Genomic DNA, 20100 nt, shown 5'->3' with positions numbered 1-20100 from the left:
CCATGTCTGAGTGTCAATTCTGGTAAAGCAAAGAAGGCTAAGGTTATTAGCAGCATGTTAACCGTGAGATTAAGAAATACAGTATTTTCATACTCTGTTTAAATAAAATGTTTTAGGGGTTATAATAACTTACAAAATTTCATTGATTTGGCTGCACAAAATGAAATTTTCTGTTAAGTAAAATTTTCAAATTTTATATTTTACAAAACAGAAATATTCACATATACAGTATACCAAATGGATACTTTTTAAAATGTGTACAATATACAGTAGCAGGTACCATCTAACACACAGTATGAAACCTTTCACCACCAATCATTTAATGAAAAAAGCAGAAAGATGAACATATACTGTACAGTATTTATTAAATGTTTCATTCCTCAGTGTTTCACAACAAAAAAATAAATAAACTCTATATATAAGATAAAAACTAGAAGCTAAAATTAAAAATGTAATTAAAAAAATGCTATTTAACCTGTTTAATGGAAGAATTGATTTGAATAACGCTTATTGCATTTTCCTTGTAATTTTCCAGTGACTGGAATTTGCATACACAAAACCCTATTAGCTCTAAACTGCTGCGTATAGATTAAGGGGTATAAATACAATGTAACTACTCTTAACTGACAGATTTTTGTCATGGGACCTTGTTGGACCATATCTTGCTTCTAGTTTCACTATGAGAAATATGCTATTTGGTGAGGCAATGGACTGACTTCGATTCAAGATGTCACCTCAGTAAATATGAAAAATAAAGTTAGTGCTCTCCTTTTCCAATGTCTCAACATCTCACTCTTTCCAATGTCTCAGTGGATTTAAAGGGTGCAACAAGTTAGGATTTAAATTGTTGTCCTGATTTGCTTTAATGAATGGTAGAAATCAAACCAAATCATGTTGCGTACACTACACGGGCACGTGCATGCATCCAAAAATATGAAGGCCTAACTCTATTTCATAGCTGCTGGTCCCCCTGCAGAAGGGGAAATCAAGGTGTGATAAAATGTAGCCGTTAAATTTGTTCATTTTGCATTTTACATAATGTGCTTTATCTGTTTTGCTGAAACTCCAGGAAAAACGTCCAAAGGCAAAGATGTAATTTCTAAAAGATTTACAAAAACCTCCTTATGTACACACTCCAGATTTTAAAAAGTGCTCAATTTCTTCCCCATTTGTCTGCTTAGCTCTTCTGTTCAAAGAGAACTCCAAATCAAGACTTTTATACCATATTGCACATGGTAAAAAAAAAACTTTAAATGTATGTGTTTATGTACTAGTAACCTTGTACTATACTCAATATACAACTATATTATAACTATACTTCAAGGAGAAAAAAGCATTTTCTGTAATGTGCAGGCATTCTTTTATGATTCAATCCAATAACACCCAACAAACTCCCTATAAAACAAAACTCCATACCTAAACTGAGGAAAAAATAGAGAACACAAGCTCAGCAAGCAGTCGCTAGGACGTAAGACCTCAACTTCAACATGGAATTCATTTCATTTACCTCATGTAACAATCTGTCGTCCAATTTAAGGGGACAAGGCAGCAACAATCTTCGCACAGACTAAGGATTATAGCTATCGGCCATTTGCATATCAGAATTTTAAGTAGAAAGAGTATCAAACCCCCCAGCGAGCAAGGTCATTTTAAAGATAATTTTTTTAAATAATTTATTTTGCATATCATACAGCAGACATGTTATAGATTAAATTGTGTCTTTCTCCATTAGGGTTAAGCTTCGCCATATCGCATATTGCCCGATAGTGCATTTTTCTACCTTTTACACTTTTTTTACCTTTAATCTCGTTGGCAAAACAAACAACCGGAATGCAGCAGGGAAAGGTGATTAAGCACTGAGACGAACACTTAAGATGAAATGGTGTTTAGTTTAAACAAAAGCATGTTTACATTTTAACAGGGAAAATGGTCAGGATTAATTCATATGAGATCTTATTTAAAAAGAAGAGTGTCAGCTGCCTTCTTAACATTAATTTAAAGAATATGACTTCCTGTTCACTTTTTTCATTAAAATCTAATTATCCAAGTTGACTTGCGAGCTTTTAATTTTTACAGAAAATCACGTTCTTGTGAGCTAATGGAATATACATACAGAATGATCTTATTCTATATCAAAGTGGCGTCATCTAGCACAAAAGGGTGCATTTTAATTTTTAAAATGTGTAATGAATATAACACCACAAATGAAAGCCTTATTACAGAAATAAAAGTTTAATATATACTTTATATATATATAATATCAAAAACAAAACCTATACAAAATCAAAATCACTTCAGATTTTAAGAAGGCACAACGGTAAAAAATAAGAATGAAAAAGGTGACTCTGCTCCTTAAAGAAACTGCCACCTGTCATGACTGGACTTCAATATTAAAGTACAGTTCCAGAATGTTTTACCATAAAAGGGTCCTTTTTAATAAAGAAAACACAATCCAAAGACAGTTCACAAAACAATGACAAGGATTTCCATTAAACATCCACCCTCTTAATGAAATACATGTCCACAGCAAAATAAACACATTTTTTGCCTTCTCCATCATTATGCCACTAGCATGATTTGTACATATTGGAAATTATGTCCCACAGTGTCAAAGATAAAAGCTTGCCTGTTTTAATTTATTGAGATAAAAAAGCAACTAATATTATGATTGCATTTTCTGTAATTATTTCCCTATCATATTTTCCCTGGATTGGAGCCCTGCTCTGATCTTTACCTTACACACATTCCATTCTTGTCTCAGGGATGTGTTGCCTCAACAAAATACACCAAATGTCTTAGAAGAGAGCAAACGACTGTCCGTTTGCTTTTAAATGGAGGGTATCCGCACATAACTCTACCAATGTGAGCACTTATGCAGTGATATTTCTGCCTTAATAAATGAACCATAGAAATCCAGCAGAAGAGGCAGAATAAAAAAAAGAGATATTCAGGAAAAAAAAACCCACCACCACAACCAATACAAGCAAATTTAGCTTACAGCCGGAGAGAAATAACTGATACAGCAGCGGATTACAAAACCCTTGTCTGTACAAGTCCACATCTTCAGCTCCTTTGCTGCTGACATTAAAAAAGAAGGGGGGATGGGGGGGGGGGTGGAGGGATCTGAACGATAAGAGAAAAATTCAGACTGGTCAAAGTTTCCCTTTTGCCAATCCCACTCCTGATAAATACGAAGCCTGCACAAGAGCTGATAGAATGCCTATCTCGGCAGTTAGTTTGGAAGGAACACCCTATCGCACTAACATCACTGGGCTGCCATCAACCAGCAACCACACAGCAATTAATATCGCTCCAATTACTGTTATAGGGACAGGCTGGGAAAGGATGATAATGAAACATCTTCACATGAAGAATTAAAAAAAAAGAAAAAAAACAACTCAGCAAACTTACAGGACTTAAAAGAAATATTGAAGATGAAGAGCTGCTAGCTGATTGCATTCTTTAACCCGCTGTGTTCCGGGAAAGCAAAAAAAAAACAGACAACAGAATTCCTACTTTCGCATTCATGCCTTCATTGTCAGCTTTTTCAAGGTGAAGAATCCATTCCTGCCTTTGCTGCTATTTCAGGCACGCTATAGACAGGCTGTTGGAACAGCACCATGTTTTCAACAAAACTAACTGAAGTACAGTATTGGAAAAGACGCGATAAGCTCTTCAACCTCAGCTTGAGCCAAAGAATGGCCAAATCCAAGCTGGACAGAAGGAGAGGGGGGGCATCCTATCACTTAACCCAGCCTCTATTGTTAAGCTCACCTTTGCCCAGTAGCACCAGCATTGCACAGTGATCTCCAACCACTTCACTGCACCTCCTCAAAAACCACCTGTTCAGATTATGTATCCATCCATGTTCTAACCACTTTACTCATTACAGGGCCACATCCTGAATGGGACGCCAGTCCATCGCAGGGCAGACACAGACTCTGACACAAACACACAGTCACATCACAGCCAATTTTCCCAGAAGCCAATTCACATGAACAGACTCTGTAGTGTCCGTACAAACAGCATAGGTGAGGGATGTACCTCTCTTCCAATCAGCGTCTGACACTCCTGTACTGGACTGTGCTGTGTGCAACATGGTAAAAACAAGCAGCTCGAAGGTAGGAGGATCAGACGGGTCTGCCAGCACTCCCTCATTCTCCCGTGTGTGGTTGCAGGATTTGAAAGCACACACATGAAAAAAGATCTGAAGTCATTTATGGCTGCTAAAAAAATAATCTGTTACGCCCAACTTATTCAATGAGAGTACCAGTAGCACCTGCACAAGAACACATCACTAAATTTAAAAGGAGAACTGTAAAATGTGATCTAAGTTATAGTTTTTAACAACTTTAACCGAACCTTCTGTCACCTTGAATTTATGTTTTGTCTGCCATACCAACAATTCATTGCTAAAAGGAACAGAATGTCAATGTCACTTTCCGTTCCACAAATTCCCTCACAATGTCTGTTCAATTAAAATTTAGAAAACTAAAAAAAACTATTATTAATGCTGCAAACAGTGCATTAGCTACTACTTTATTGTCCATTTTCCATTCCCTCCCAATGTTTACAAAATGCCTTTTACAAAAGAAGCAGAACAAATATATTAGACGAAATCTGACTTTATATCTTTCCTGTCAGTGAATTCACACTAGGTGTAGTATGTATGAGTGTCTTGAGTTGTGTCTAACCTGTATTTTCTCAAATAAATTATTGGACATGTTGACTCGTGCAGACACTCTCAGGTTGCCAATAATATACACTGTAATATAAAGGGGTCTCACCTGGGCCACTCCAGTGGGGCTCCTTCTCTTCTTGCACCTCAGGTGTGCCAGGTGACTCATTTGTAGTTGGTTCTGCAAAGGCGAGAAGAGACAAACACAAAAAGAAAACAGAAAATGTGTTATAAATGTGAAGGTGGGCTATGGGACCAAATGGAAGAGTAGCTAATTTCGAGCTGTGTTTAACAATGGTACAAGTTTTGATATAAGGAGTATTCAGACGTATGTCATGAGTTCTCAGTTTTTTTAATATCTTTTCACATTGTATCATCCAATTTTTATAACAAAAGCTCTATAAAAGGTTAGCAAGCCAAAACATTGATGCCACCCTTCAGTGTAAATGATTAATAATTAATTGCATTCCTATATGGATTGTCATTCCAAATGTTTTCAGAAGTAATTTACACATAGGAGAGAGCCAACTTGATCTACCACTGAAGTGCAGCATTCACTCAGTGACAAGTGGCAGCCCTTCTACAACTGCAGCCCCAATCTACAGCAGATGTGAGATACAGCAGACGGGAGAAATTGCTTCACCAATTGATTTAAGGGAGAACTTTTGGTAGGCCAAATTGTACAGACCCAGAGCTGAATTTAGCAAGGACACCAGGGTTAAAGCTCTTACTATTCCGAACAGCGCCAACAAAGAAATCAGGACTTTGGTTTAATGTTGCATTTGAAGGATGGCAGCTCCTACAGCATAGTGTCTGTCCCCTGTCACTATACAGGGGTTTTCAGATAGAAGAGTGTCATCTACCAGTTCAGCTATTCCAGTTTCAGCATCACCTTTGCTTTCTTCAGTGGTTTCCCACCCCAGTAATGGTGAGGCCCAGCCTTAGTTAACTTCTGGTTAAGTAGCCTTATGTCATCACATGTTAACCACCCATTTGGTCACATTGCACAATAATTAAAAATATACTGAACTTTCAAAGATGCATCAATTTGAACTAAAAAGACAGTTATTACATATATAAATCAAAATTGTATTGAATAGACATTTCACAGGCAAATTTATTTTGCTGAATAACATTTGTCATCAACGCAGTACCTGCTGTGAAAATCACAGGCTAGTAGCGCGCGTAGTGACTGCTAGTAGCAACACATAATTTGGACCAAATCGCTAATACTGTCTTCTGGGACCCATTTCTCTCGGAGGACCTCGGCAAACATGTTCCTGTTCACTGGTCTCTGAGTCCTAGGTGCTACAGGTTGTCCCAGCTCATTCCACAACGGGGCTCAGCTCTGGCAAGCAGGGCTTCCGCAATGTGACTTCCAGATAAGAATATTCCGTAATAAAGATTACACACAAGAGGTAACCATTTGGCCCATGTGGCCTGTTTGGTAGACAGTAGCTAATAGATCCAAGAACCTAATCCTGCTATTACTTGAAAGACCAGGATGGTGGATTCAACCACATGCCTGGGTAGCCTCCTCCACGCGCCACATTCTCATCCCACGAGAAAGCTTGTTACCTTCACAGTAGAATGTGAAGGAATATTTACTCATCAGGATGAGCCTGCAGGAAGGGCAGCAGGTGCCCTGAGGTAACTGGTACTGTACAGTTGCGTCGTCATCAATCACTACAAGAGCCGTTTCTGTAGCATCTAAACCACTGATTCACAGAAATGAAGGTTGGGAACCACTGAACTAGAGGAGCGTGCCCTAGCCTTACATATTGAACTCCCCATCAAACTTGGAGAGGTGTCTTGACTTGTGGTCTCCCAAATTGTGGCCTATGATTGACCGGCTGTTGGACTGTGAAGTCTTGCCAGGTTAGAAATTGCTGGCTACAAACTCACTAGATGTTGAGTAATCTTGTGCTGACTTCAGCCCAGTATCCAACATAGACATATTATGAAGGCATTGTTCTCTGGTTCCTTTCTGTTTGCCATCTTGATTTTCACCAGACGTGACACTGAACCTCCTCACCTGGTCTCAAATTACTTTCTGATGTGACGTATTGCTAATGCAACAGTCGAAGTCACACTCCAGTGTATCGCTGTCAGTGGTGAATGATTAATTAATCCAAATTTAGAAAGTGGGCCGAAATACAGAAAAGAGTCCACGACCTCTGCAAAACAGCAGAAAACAACATTTCTTCCAAAATACCAGAGAAGATACTGGGTAGGTACTAAGTAAAATGAGAATCAACATATAGTAGTTTATGTGCATGTTATGTAATTCAAAGTGTGTTTGAAAAAGACTACGTAAGCACATCACCTGCTCTTTTAAAGTGTTAAGAACCTTCAGTCCACATGATGTTACTCTCTTATTTCATTTCAGATATTTCAGCAGCTTTGGGGATTACCTACAGTATTTTCATTTTGTCAGTACCCACCATTCATTATGCTTAACTCTACAGCTCCGCCACTTAAAACGTACCACAACAGCAGAGAGATTGGTGCAAGTGATTTCAGGACCGAACAGAAAACCTTATCGGAAGACAAAACCTCTTTCTCTTGTGCACTGATCGACACGATTATTGTTGAGACGGCCTACTCGCCACTCCAAACGTAATGATGCATGCAGTGAATTCATAGGGACCGGATGATGGCTATTTTCTGCATGAACTACAGGAACAAATCCCCCCTCCACCTGCCTTTCCCCCACCCAGCCTCTGATAAAACACCTATCTGTTTAGACAAGGGCCACAGTTGACTGCACAAAGGGCATGTTTGCTTTTACATTCTCACTCCGATAACCACTGATAATTCAATCGATACATGCCATAAACTGCTCCCTCATGTGACGTCATTAGCGTTCACATTATTAATATTAGAGACAAAGATGCGATTTGCATCAAACAAAATCAATCCCCCACCCCTCCTAACTCCTCCTGGTTCACAAAACAGTCCCATTATTTCCAGCTATAAATCAAAATGAATGGCATATTGATTTTATCCTGTAGCAGTATGCTGCAGGAGCAGAACTGGAACACCAGTTATTGCTTTTAATATTATCTACCTATCAACTTTATCAAGAAGGCTGGTACCAGGCACAGCAGAGGCTAAAACTTCCAACTCCCTAACCTCAGTGAGCAGCAAAGCTCTCCATCTGATAAGGCTTCTTAACTTCCTTTTAATGCTAGCAGGGCAAAGTCTCCTAACAACTGTAACACCAGCTCCTGGAACCATTCCAAACTTTTTAAAATAAATCTCTACTTTTCTTTTTCACAAAACCTCCTTCCCTGTCCAGCTCTGGAAAAGCCCCTACCTTTCACAATATCTCAGGTCTTCAACAGAATGATTCTGTGATACGTACAAAACAGAAAGTGTTTCTCAGTGACGCGTCTATTGTAATCTTCTAAAGGATTAACACCTCAAGCACAGCGCCCTCTCTCTCTTTATATTAGCCACAAATGTAACTGTTTTGAGATAAAGCTTGTTTAAGCAGTATCACCCCAGACATAGGGAGCCATCTTATTTAAATTCTTGTTTTGTCTTTCCCCTAATTTCATCTGTCCATAGTATGATGGTGTGGTTAATACGTTACATGCACTCTCTCCAAATGAGCTAATTAGTCATTCAATGTTATTCCAACACCCCACAAAGGACAAACGTCTGCACCCCACATTGTAAAATGCACATAATCTCCAATGTTCATAAATCCTGTTTACTCTACAATCTCCATTGCGGACCACTATTTATTATGAATTAAAACCTGGTTCAACCAGGGGCTTGTATATTACTTGTATAGCAAACTAGGTAGGAAAACATCAGGCCAAAACACATCATTCTTTATTCATATACTCAAAGCTCATCCAGTTTTCCTGTTTTCGGTCAACAACGTGTATTAATTTTAACTAGTCCCCTTTCCTTCACATAGTGCTAGACAGACCATCAAAAAACTATGAGTCATGATGTATGAACTGGCTTTCAGCCACTGAATTGTGGCCACTCAGACACCATCTAATTTATTTTTATGTCTTTTGGATCCTAATAAGACAGATACTTTGTGCAATGACCCAGCATATTTCTTAGTCTTATTTTCCCCATGACTCTGAAAAACGAGATTAGGCCATCTTTTCTAATTAGGACTCAATGTTTTTAGGATTAAAAAATATTTGAAGATGAGAATATTATGCCATTTCAATTTCAATATTCACATAAAAAGTAGAGTAAAACTGATAAAGGGTTTGCTAACACTTTTATACACAACTGACCTTTGTGTTACCTATTAAGCAAATTGGGGCAGAGAGCTGTATGAAGCTGACATTATTTTAAATTGTTTTCGCTGTAAAAATGTTTGGGACACTACGACATTTGAAACCTGCAATGGATTACTCTTCTTTGCAATGTCTGTGTCCCAGAGAATTATCAGTTCAAAAACCAAAGTCAGGTACAGCATGTTGCCAGGATGTTCTTAAAACAAAACGCACGATTAAACCTACAGCTGACCTCAAAACAAAATATTTTATCTCAAGCCTATTGTGTGAAAGTCATTTGCGAAGAGCAATTCTTTTTTTATAAATGGAAAAATGTGTAGGATTATGGGTTGGTTATCGTGTGTTTCTGTCCCAGATGGCGGATAAGAACTTCTGTCCTTTACTAGGCCACCAGTGCCCTGATAAAGTCCATGTTATTGATCACAGGTAGAAAAAAACAGGTTCCTCAAACAGCCCTGATTTATGGAACTCTGATAATAGTTGGGGCCAAAAACACAAGCCTGAAAAAAAAAACCAAGGTGACGTGTAGTTTCTATCAGTGGAGGAAAAAAAAAAACCCAAGCTTATCTCAAATCACATCCCGATTAGCACCTGACAAAATTTCCATAAGTTTATCAAAACCAACCAACTCTTATCAGGTTGAAGTAAATTCTAAAAATTACTGGAATATTTAAGAGCAAAATAAGAACCAACATAGAACACTGTTAAAATGTCTAACCTTCTAGTGGAATTAACACTGTTTAAAAAATAAAATAATTAACATTTGGAATGAGCTTTAGGCTTAGGGAAGTTAAATTCTCATACAAAACCTAAGACTTAATTGATGAGCACAAAAATCATCCTGCTACTCAGATTAATTAAGTAAATAAACTTCTCACATAAAGAGAACATTGTTCTCTTAATGTTTCCTCTGTATATTGTTAAGCCTGAACTTAGGGATAAAAATAAAATCTCCCCCCAAAAAAGTGATAATTTCGGTATCTATTTAAAACAAACCACACCATACTTCATTATCAGTTTTGTTTTATCAGGAGTCTCCCCCGACAACAATGTAAGCTTATAGACACTCCGTTAATCACAACTGCACATTAAATCAAAGATGTCCCAGCCAATTTTGATTCCAACTCTGATGTTACCAATGGCTCAAACTGGTGATGTCTGGACTATAGGGCTCACCCTCGTGAAAGAAAGTATGTTCACTGGCTGAATAATTTACGAGCTGTCCTTAAGCTTGATTGATGTTATAAACCTGCTTGCTTTAACAAGTAAATCCAGAATCGGTCATCAGCTGTGTGAGGACAACACCCTCTAAGTGTTTCCTTCATCAATATCAATAGCACAGTTTCAATTTCAGTAGTTCAGACTAATTTTATTAATGCCAAAACAAACCTCCTAATATAAAGGGATAGAGAACGTAAACTTAAATCACATGTCTGAGGAAATGACAGTGTTGGTTGAAGACTGGTAGTGTCATGCCTCTTGGCCCTTACTTCTGAGGAATGAACCAGGGAGGCAGCTGCAAGGGTACAGCTGGTGAAGAGGGAAAGGAGCTAGAAAAGATGAGCACAGAGGTGTGGGCAGCCACAGAGTATTTATACATACGAGGGTGGAAGTGCAACATGACCTCCTCCTAAACTTGTTAAATAGCATTGCTCATTAAATGTTTGAGAAAAACAAAAATAGAAAAAACGTTCCTAGTCGAAAGTACCGCAGAATAGCAAAATCTATTTTTTAGGTGCTAATTAAAAACAAAACAGGAATTTGTAACACCCACTTTTCCAAGATAATGGATAACAAAAGAAAACAGTGCAGCTGCCTTTCACTTCCTGTGAAAGTACAAGGCAGACCAGCGAGACATGCACCTGCACTTTAGTAACAGACACAACAATTAAAACATTGTGACAATTGTGGGTGACTCAGTGGTTTAGTCTTGTTTTACTGAAGATATGAAATTGGAAAAAAGGTTTCACTTTTCGCCAGTTTGTGGAATTGTTGATTGAGTTGCTGAAACATCTTGTTACACCTTTTCCTCTGCAATAACACCAGAATGGAGCTAGTGTCCTGAAACGTTCAGCTGATGCATTTCACTGATGAAACTGAACCATGACCTCTGCTTATGGCGATTAGGTGAAACTGGCTACCTATTGATCAATAAACTGTTAAATATTGAGAAAACTGAGGTTATGAACCATCCAGTTACATGAGATAACGAGAGGAAGCTGAATAATTTTATTACACTTTAAAAAAGGCCCATGTAAACATTTGACAAGACTGTTCCTGTAAATAATCCCTCTCTTTGATGTGTACAAGATTGTTTGTATATAGAAAAAAAGCCTCCTGCCAAGGCAACCTTGAACAAAAATATTTTAAAATACAGTCCAGAAATGTGTGTTTGGTACATACGTAGGAATGCTTTTAAGCATTTATGTTCAAGAAAAATAAAGATACAGTAATTCCTCCTTATAAGAGCAACCACTATTTTTGTTTATACAAGATGTAATAATTCCTATGTGTTTTATTTTCCATTTAACAAGCAGTTTTTCATTCTTACAAGCTGGGCTATCATAAAGCTTTGCCAACACTCTTGGGTGTGGTCAGTGGTACTCCTCTGTGTCTGGGAGAAACGTCCCAGCGTCCCAGCGTCTTGGAGCAGGTGTGTTATTGTTCATGCATTGTCTAATGACTTTAAGCATGTAACTTCAATAGTTAACCAGGAACATTATTGTTTTCATAATCAGGTACCATTCTGTGATGTATTAAGCTGATGTTTGGGTGATTGATGGAACATTTTCAAGCAGTTTTTGAGGAACAATCTAAGCTCGTATAATGAGGGATTACTGTATTTTTCTGGTACATATTTAATCTCTTTTCATGCCGGTCGTTCATTGATAATATAGATTTTCATTTAACCCAAAATATTTTAAAATCTTTACTGCTTTATATGTAATACACATTGTAGTACCAATGATTACCCATTTGAAATTACTTTTCATGCACCATGGAAAAAAAAACAGTAATAGAATATATTTTTAACAGGCCACTTTTAAGAATTCCTGAAGTCCTTCTTGTTTTGGCTATCCAGGATTAGGAATGGCAAAGAGTCTCTCAGGGACTTTAACTGGTGAGGAGAGCAACAGGGATATAAATAGGTCATACACTGGTACAGATGGTGAAAGAGAAAGCTTTCTGCAATGGAAATTAAGAGGAATAAAATCAGCAAATAGTGCAACAGCTGGTATACCATGTAATATTATGTAGGTTACAAAGCAGGGCAATTAAACCGTAAAGCGGTTATTTCAATGATAGCTTTCTTGATTAAATAAACTAAAGATCTCCAACGATGATATCCTGAGGCAGATCTTACAAAAACAGTGACTGCAGATGCATTCTTGAATCAGCGTGAGATCTAAACTTACTTATTTGATAATTTTACTATTAAACCACCTTCCACATGGTTTCATAGTAGTTACTTTGAACGGCTGGCACATTTTAATCCAACTGATCAATGACATCCATCTGTGAGAGTCAAACAATATTATCTCCCAAGCATTGGGCATACAGAAACGAGAGTTTTACAGTACAGGTCTGCAATTACATCCATGAAACTTTTGTTAATAACTAAGAAAAAAAAAACATGTGCAAAATTAATATACAGTATGTCTAGACTTTTAATGACAGGTGCTTCACTGTTGCAAATACTGTTCACACAAAGTCGATACAACAGAGCACAAGATGCAGGCCAGCCTTTTAGAAAGGGCAGACAAATTTGCTCCTAAGTCACAGGACTAGACAGAATTAAAATGTTTGTTTCCATTCTTGCTGAGGGTGAAGACTTTCCAGCCTAGCATAATTCACAACACTACAGACTTTTCTAAAGTAACTCAGAAAGGGTACCCATGAATCTCCAAACAAAGAGGAAAAAAATTGTCATAGAATCACCCCTTAACGTCCCATCTATGAGGAATCCGAGGAGAAAGTTCAAGTTAAATGTTGTCGGGGAAGTTTTCTAAAACATATTCAGATAATACCTAATTAACACTGGAAACGGGGCAGAAACATTTGCAAATGACTTGTAGTGTGATTGAAGGCAGCAGCACCTAATCACTCATTAGCGAGGGATGATGAGGTGACCTTTAGGGGGTGGATATACAGAAGACCAATTGAGGGATTATTTTTTACTATACATCATGGGGCTTCGTTTGCGCTCCTAATTATCCAATTACCTTCGTTGTACAGGGGCCCAAAAGAAGGGCTGGAGTCTTCGCACTCTGCCGAGTCGTCCTGATCCGAGGCTCCGGCCTCCTCTCCCGACAGACTGTGCTCATCGGGAAGGTTATCATCCCCTTCCTCCAAGTCCCCCACGGAACCTTCCGGAGACAAAGACAGGAAGCTGGTTACAGACCTGCTGCCCACACAAACCATCCCAGCCTGTGGTCAGGGCGCGCTGGAGATCACTTTCAAATAGAAAACAATTCAAGTTACATTTGAAAGAAGAAAAAAAAAAGATTCTTCTCTCATTCAAGAGGTATGATGGAACGGCAGCCAAACACAAGGCATTCTAGCTCAAGTCTTTGATACAACCTGCTGTCGCATTATGTTAAAGAAAAAGTTAAAAGAGCTGGCTATATAAAAACCCAGTACTGGAATTAATTAGAAGTTCTGGAATTCGACTTCCCCGGGCCTAATGTATTTCGAGCGCCACATGTAGAGTATTTTAAAAAGACATTCATTATTTTAAAGTGGGCATACTGTATCCATCAATCAGTCACACACCTGCCCACACTGCCCTTCAGAAATGGAACTTGGATGTTCATTAAAAAGAAGCCCACTTTAACAGAAACCATACCATACCGATGAAGAAAACACTGCCCGTCAACTTCTACTTCAATAACATGAAACTTGAAAACAACTGATGTGTATTAAAAATTCAATGTCACCGCTCATTTTGAAATGGCTGACAACCTTTTACTGAAATAAAACTGCAGACCATATCTAATTGAAAAAGGATAAATGGTGAATTTTGAATGTTTGGAGGCCTCAGAAGGACTCTTCCAAGCGGTGATAACTGTAAAATTATTTGTGATGAATGCAAAATTAAATTAACAACAGACGTATGCGATATCAATAAGGCCACCAAACATTAAATATTCCCTTCAAATATTGCTGTCTGAACTGTTTTCTATCTAGTTAAACACAAGAAAAAATAAATGAGAAATTTAATTTTCCTCCACAAAATCAGTTCCAACTTGAAATATACACAGAAAAATCAACATTCAACACACAGCGCAGGATGGTATTGGTGACTATGTATGGGTACTGCTCCACTTAATGCACTACAAGCATTAATTTGCGGTGTTGCAAACACAACCCCTTCCTGACCTAAATACCCTGTGATATTCTATCCGGTGTGACATCATGTCATAGAGTGATGAAACTGTGGTTTTGTGGCTTATTACTGTGGTGAATGTGACTTTTGGCCTATGCAGTTAAAAAGGGTCAAGATTGAATATTTGTAACCATAGTAAAACATAGTGTAAAGCACTTTCACTCCAACGGTACTTTATTTCATACAAGTACTTTTGAACTCTACAATCAGGATTCTAAAAATGTCACATTATGCAAACATTTAAATGCTGTTTCGATTAAAGTAAAATTAAATAGAAATGTAGTTATTTAATTAAATGAATGTTTAAATGTGAAATAAATATCCAAATTGTTGTTTGTTTAGCAATGTTTAATGAAAAACAGAGCTGGACAACAGCCACAATGTTGCATCTGAGCATCTTATAAAGAGCAGAAATGAAACAATTGCAACATTTACTCTATATTAATAAAATATCTTCAAGAGCATTTTCTAAATCTTAAAGAAATTGAGTATATATAATAAATTAAGGAAAATATCAGAACTGAGTGAGAAAAAAATAATTTAAGTCTCTAATGATAACACCAAATTCACCACTTCACAATCTCCAGCATACTTACAGAATTATTATTTTTGACTGTCATACACAATGTGGCATTTACTAAATGGGAGTAACTATGGACAACTATATTCTGTTTGAAATTTAGGAGCATTAATTTATATTGACTAGCCCTCCCTTACAATGCAGGTAAGAGAAAAGTTGTAAGTCATTGAATCTTGGATGAACTACATGAGTGTAGTTTCTGATCTATTTTGCACATTTTATTTTGCTTATGTAAGGCACTTATACAGAAAATTACTTTGGGTAATTCACAAGTGGCTATATATGCGCTCAGAGAGACTCATCTGGCGACCATATAGAAAAAAAATTAAGATCTCAAAAAAACAATGATCCCCAAAACGTCCCCAGGCAATGTCAGAATAGTAAAACTAATTAATGTTTTCTATGCGAAGCTATAAAAATAAACACCAAAACCCCAAATCTGTTCAAATAAATTCCTGAATACTAAAACTGTACAGGTTGCCAAGAACAAGAAAGCAACAAAATAAACGTAAAAAAAAAGCTCATCGTTAACTGCATACTTCCACAGTCCGGTGCAAGGGAAGGCTGAAACGGGATTAAAACTGGATCATGCAGACAGCCTGCTTGGGACGGTAAAGAAGAGAAGCAGAAAGAGAATAAAAGACTACAAAAGGGAAGAAAGCTGTGTAGTTTTCCATTAGCTTCTTTCTATTACAAACACTCGCCTGCACCATTACCAAACCATTGTTCTCCGAATGACTGTATGATTGCAAGACATGCGCCATCATAGAGACTATTAAAAGAATACTCTGTTTCATAAAAGATGACAACCCATTTCTAATCGGAGCTGTACGAGTGGAATGCTTGAAGCACGCACACACACAAAAGGAAACAATCCAGCGATCGGACTTCAGGACTGTCATTTTGTACATTTCTGTGTAGGCAAATTGAAAAAAAAATACATACGCCAAACAAAAATACAAAAACAAAAGAAAAATACTGAATGATAAAAAAAGCAAATCTGAAGATATTTCACACTGGTTGATTTAGAATTTTTTTCTTCTTTTCATAAATTAATTTTCATTTAAGTTCCAATGAATGGAGATTGTTCTAAGCTAAAGCTGTGACTGCAGGCGTATATATTTACACTGCCAGAACAAAGGAGCCTATAATCTATACAAAGCACACAATAATAACCGTGAATAAAGAGGCTTGTAGAAAAAGGAAAGGCAATTTTTCTAATTCTGTTAATTTCACTTCCAAAGCAATTAAAAATGAGGCTGTGATAATGCTTAGAAACAATCATGGCCTGACAAAGTGTTTCTCTCTTTGTAAATGAAACATCTTTAGGCTAATTTCGTCTTCCACGCCTGCATGGTTCATTGCAATTTTAGATAAAATTAACACAGTTAGATTTGGAACTTAATAAAAAAAAGATAGATCCCATACACAATATTTTTAGAATAATGTAGCTGGGCTTGGAGATCTAATTTTCAGTATCTTATGAAGACCTTTTCATACAATTAATTTTCCTTTAATCATAACTGTACAAAGGACTTCTGTGTTTAAAATTCCAATTATATTTCATGTTTAAAATGTAAGTTTGAATTATGATTTTTTTTTTCCATTAGGGTTTTGGTTTAATGAATCAATCACTGGATCACTGCTTCCCACATCAATTGGTGCAGCAAAAGTTTCTGGGATTTTCTTTCTTGCAACTAAGTAAAAATACTTTTAATAGGACTTGAAAACAGGGGCAACAAAAGACGGTTGTGAAAAATGGTATCTTGTTCTCAAATGCCACTGTTTCAAACTCTGTGAGAGGATGGACAAGCTTATAGGTACAGGTCAGTGATGAGGCATTCGAAATCTTGCAGACATCAGCATTATCTGAAAATGGATGAAATACTAGAGATCTCGCCTGATTTTTCACATCTCTGTGAACAATAACTCATGAGAGAAATTCAGTGTTTCAAATGGTATGACAAACATGACTGAATAGTTCTATACAATTTTCCTTTAATTGTGTTAAAGGTTGATCCACTTTCAAATATTTAATAATGTGTTCAAACCTGTAAACTGTAAGCACGCACATTATCATATAACGTACATAAATCCACAGTTCCCTGAATTACCTTTCCCTGAATAAACTACATTAATGCAAATATTTGCACTTCTTAGCCTGTTTTCTAAAATTTAATTTAAATAAATTCAGCTAATGTGCATCTGCTAACTGCTTATTTACTGTTCCTATAATCATATTACATTTTCAACTGCACACATGTAAATATGGTAAACACTAAAAACACACCGTGCAAAACACCCAAAAATACAGACCTAGTGATAAATGAACTAAAAAGCAGCTTTTCAGTTCTCACCCAGCCTTTCACAAATCCTAACCTGGGTGATTCTTCTCTTTCATAAGATACAGAACTGTGGGGAGGTACCTGACAATACGATGATTGTGATCCAGGAAATGATGTTGAATGTGGGTGAGCGAGATTTTCCTCAAAAGACAATACGGTAAAAGGCGAAGAATGGCGATGTTACTCAGTCCCACAAACAAAGTGTTGGGCCAAAGAAGGTGGAAAGGTAAAGCAAAAATTTATCTTTACTAAAACCACAGTATTTAACATCAAATAGCAGGTGGGTCCTCATCTCACAGCTATAGCAGTGTAAAAGCTCAGCCTTCATTTAAAGATTACAGGCAAAGCCAATTACAAAAAGCATTTATAACACTACAGGCCTCTGTCTGTTGGTTGGAAATACTATACTACCTGGAAAATGAAACGTGAGAAAAACGCACCATCACATTTTAATTTTGTCATTTTATAAAAACAATATCTTTGGTATTGCTGAACAGGGTCTCATGGTGCAAACAGAAATCACTCCCGGAAAATCACCTTACAGCTCCCACTACAAAAAATATGTTTATAGTATGAAGTGGATTATCATCACAAAACAGAGCTTATGAACCTTCCAAAGAAAATGAGTATCTCAATTTTCTACCCCGTGACTCACTATGCAGTGGAACTGAAGTGTAGGAAATCATCTCTCTTTAAGGCACAGAAAAAGATCTTACAGAGTTAATGGGGAAGGAATGAAATGATGAGTAAGCTGGTAAACAAATTTTGCTGTTTTTACTGAATGCAATACAGCCGCAAAAAAAAAGACAAAAAATATGTTAATAATTAAAAATATTTTAATTTAAAATGAATACACTAGCTAATTTGTGTGTTCAAGGTTTTGATTGCCATGGGACTATATTAATTAAAGCTCTTTTATCGTAGATTGTAAACTAAGCGATACAAAATTAATTCAATAATTCTAAGAAAAATAATTTCCAACCCACTGTATATTACTAAGTAAAATAAGAATACCTTGAATACATATTAGTACTGAATTATTTAGTTTGGTTACTTAAGTTGGAGGATCCATTGATGTGGTAGTATACTAATACAACAAGAGAAATACTGTATAATGTCATTTCACCACATTTTAAAATTGCAAGCTTTTTCACACCACTTACAGTGCGTTTAGATTTCACATTATATGAAGTACCAAAAGAAGAAGCACGCTCATCTAAAATGAAAAGACTAGTGGACGAAGAACTGTAATCTTGCCCTTTGAGGGCCAGATGCATCTCTGCAGTGTACCTTGACACCAATGTCATTCAGGAAAAAAGGGTCTGGTGGATTCATATCAGAAAAGCTTCAGTGATGGTGCAATTTACATTTGTTTGCCTTACTCACTAACTTCAAAAAGGTGCCAGCTGTACATTTTCACATGGATAAGGAACTTGTTACAGTAGCTGTTACAAAACATCAGCAAAGTGAGATTTTAATGAGGGCTGAATATGCAAGTCCAAGCTTTACAGGACACTTACCCTGAAATTCTGGAACAATGTCATTAAATCCCAGAGTGATCCCTTCAGATGATGTTTTTGTTTTTAATTGAGCTAAGACTATTGCCTTCCTTTTTTCCATCTACTTTCAGATCACATCTCACTTTCTGGCTTGTTTATACTAATTCCTAGAAATAACAGACCCCTTCTTACTGGTAATTACAATGCGTCGCATGATCAGCAACCAATCAACCATTGTACTTGCTATTCAACGAGTGCCTGGTGTTCAAAAAGATGTGTAGACTAAACCTGATTGCTACGTCTGAGGTCTCCCAATCCAGCTTTTGGAAGAGATTCATTTTTGTTTGGCTCAGTGCTCAAAATGAACATACCTGTTCAGGGCCCTACAGTGCCCACGTACAGAGAAAACCTAACCAAAACATGAGCTCCTTGGATTAAAAAAAAAACAGAGTGGAGAATGCATTTCTCAAAGAAAAACACTGTCAAGGGGCACGTTTTTTTTAAATGGTTGCGAAACCGAGTACTACAGTAGAGCTGGAGGTTTCGACTTAGTGGTGAAGAATGAGTTAAACTGACTCCTTTCTCCCTCTCTCTGGATAAAAAAATGATGTGACTGGGAGCGTCATTGCTCTCGGATAGCTAGGAGCCTTGTGCAGTTATCATCGCATGCAGGCACCCTCCGTCGGTCTGATCTGTCTATTCTTCATTAAGCAAATACGCCAAAATGGAAATGAAAACATAATAGCTATTTGATTTCTAGCGAGATATTTTGCATATTGGTTCGGTGCTGATAGTGGAATTTCATCAAGTCTTTTTTTCATGCTTTAAAAACTGAATTACTGAGCTGGGCTTCGCGAGGATTTCTTTACATTGCTAGGAAGAGCAAAAAAAAACGTGGTTCTCCAGTAAAACTACTTAAACGATTAAATATCCCCCCCCCCCTCCCCATGATCCCCCCCACCTTTTTGATAACAAGGAAAAAATTTAAAGAATTCACAGTGATTTAGGTTCACTGTGTTAATCAGAGATACGGGATAGAAAATTAACTCCTTAATGAGCACAAGTTCCCAGTTAGATAACGGGCTCTCAAGCAATAAAGTTATAAATAAAAAAAAGATTCACTAGTCTTTGATTTCTTTTATCGGCATATGACAGAAAAATTAGCCTGCATGTCCTAAAAAACCGACAGGTGGAAGCAAGTTTGATTATAGAGGGCTCAGAAGATTGTTAGAAATGACGTACCAGTGTGGGTATATACTCTATGCCCAATCTGTGCCCCTTGAGAGGGGGTGGGGATACTGGCAAGTGATATGAAATAGCCCTGCCATGTCTCGCACATCT

The 20100-nt window shown here is 37.1% G+C and overlaps 1 protein-coding gene across 2 annotated transcripts in view; it reads right to left on the bottom strand.

Annotated features, from left to right (window-relative positions):
* Positions 1–20100, bottom strand: part of zfpm1 (zinc finger protein, FOG family member 1) — a 107671-nt gene that overhangs the window by 45935 nt on the left and 41636 nt on the right. For both annotated transcript variants that reach the window (XM_006641277.3, XM_015368117.2), the window contains exons 2-3: positions 13173–13316; positions 4788–4859 (exon numbers count right to left, since the gene is read on the bottom strand). In XM_006641277.3, coding sequence (XP_006641340.3) covers positions 4788–4859; positions 13173–13316 — 216 coding nt within the window. The remainder of the gene's footprint in view (positions 1–4787; positions 4860–13172; positions 13317–20100) is intronic.

This window comes from Lepisosteus oculatus, chromosome 20, assembly GCF_040954835.1.
Source record: "Lepisosteus oculatus isolate fLepOcu1 chromosome 20, fLepOcu1.hap2, whole genome shotgun sequence".
NCBI classification, from domain to species: domain Eukaryota; kingdom Metazoa; phylum Chordata; class Actinopteri; order Semionotiformes; family Lepisosteidae; genus Lepisosteus; species Lepisosteus oculatus.
The sequence above is the reverse complement of the archived record's forward strand: the minus strand, read 5'-3'. Positions and strand labels throughout refer to the sequence as shown.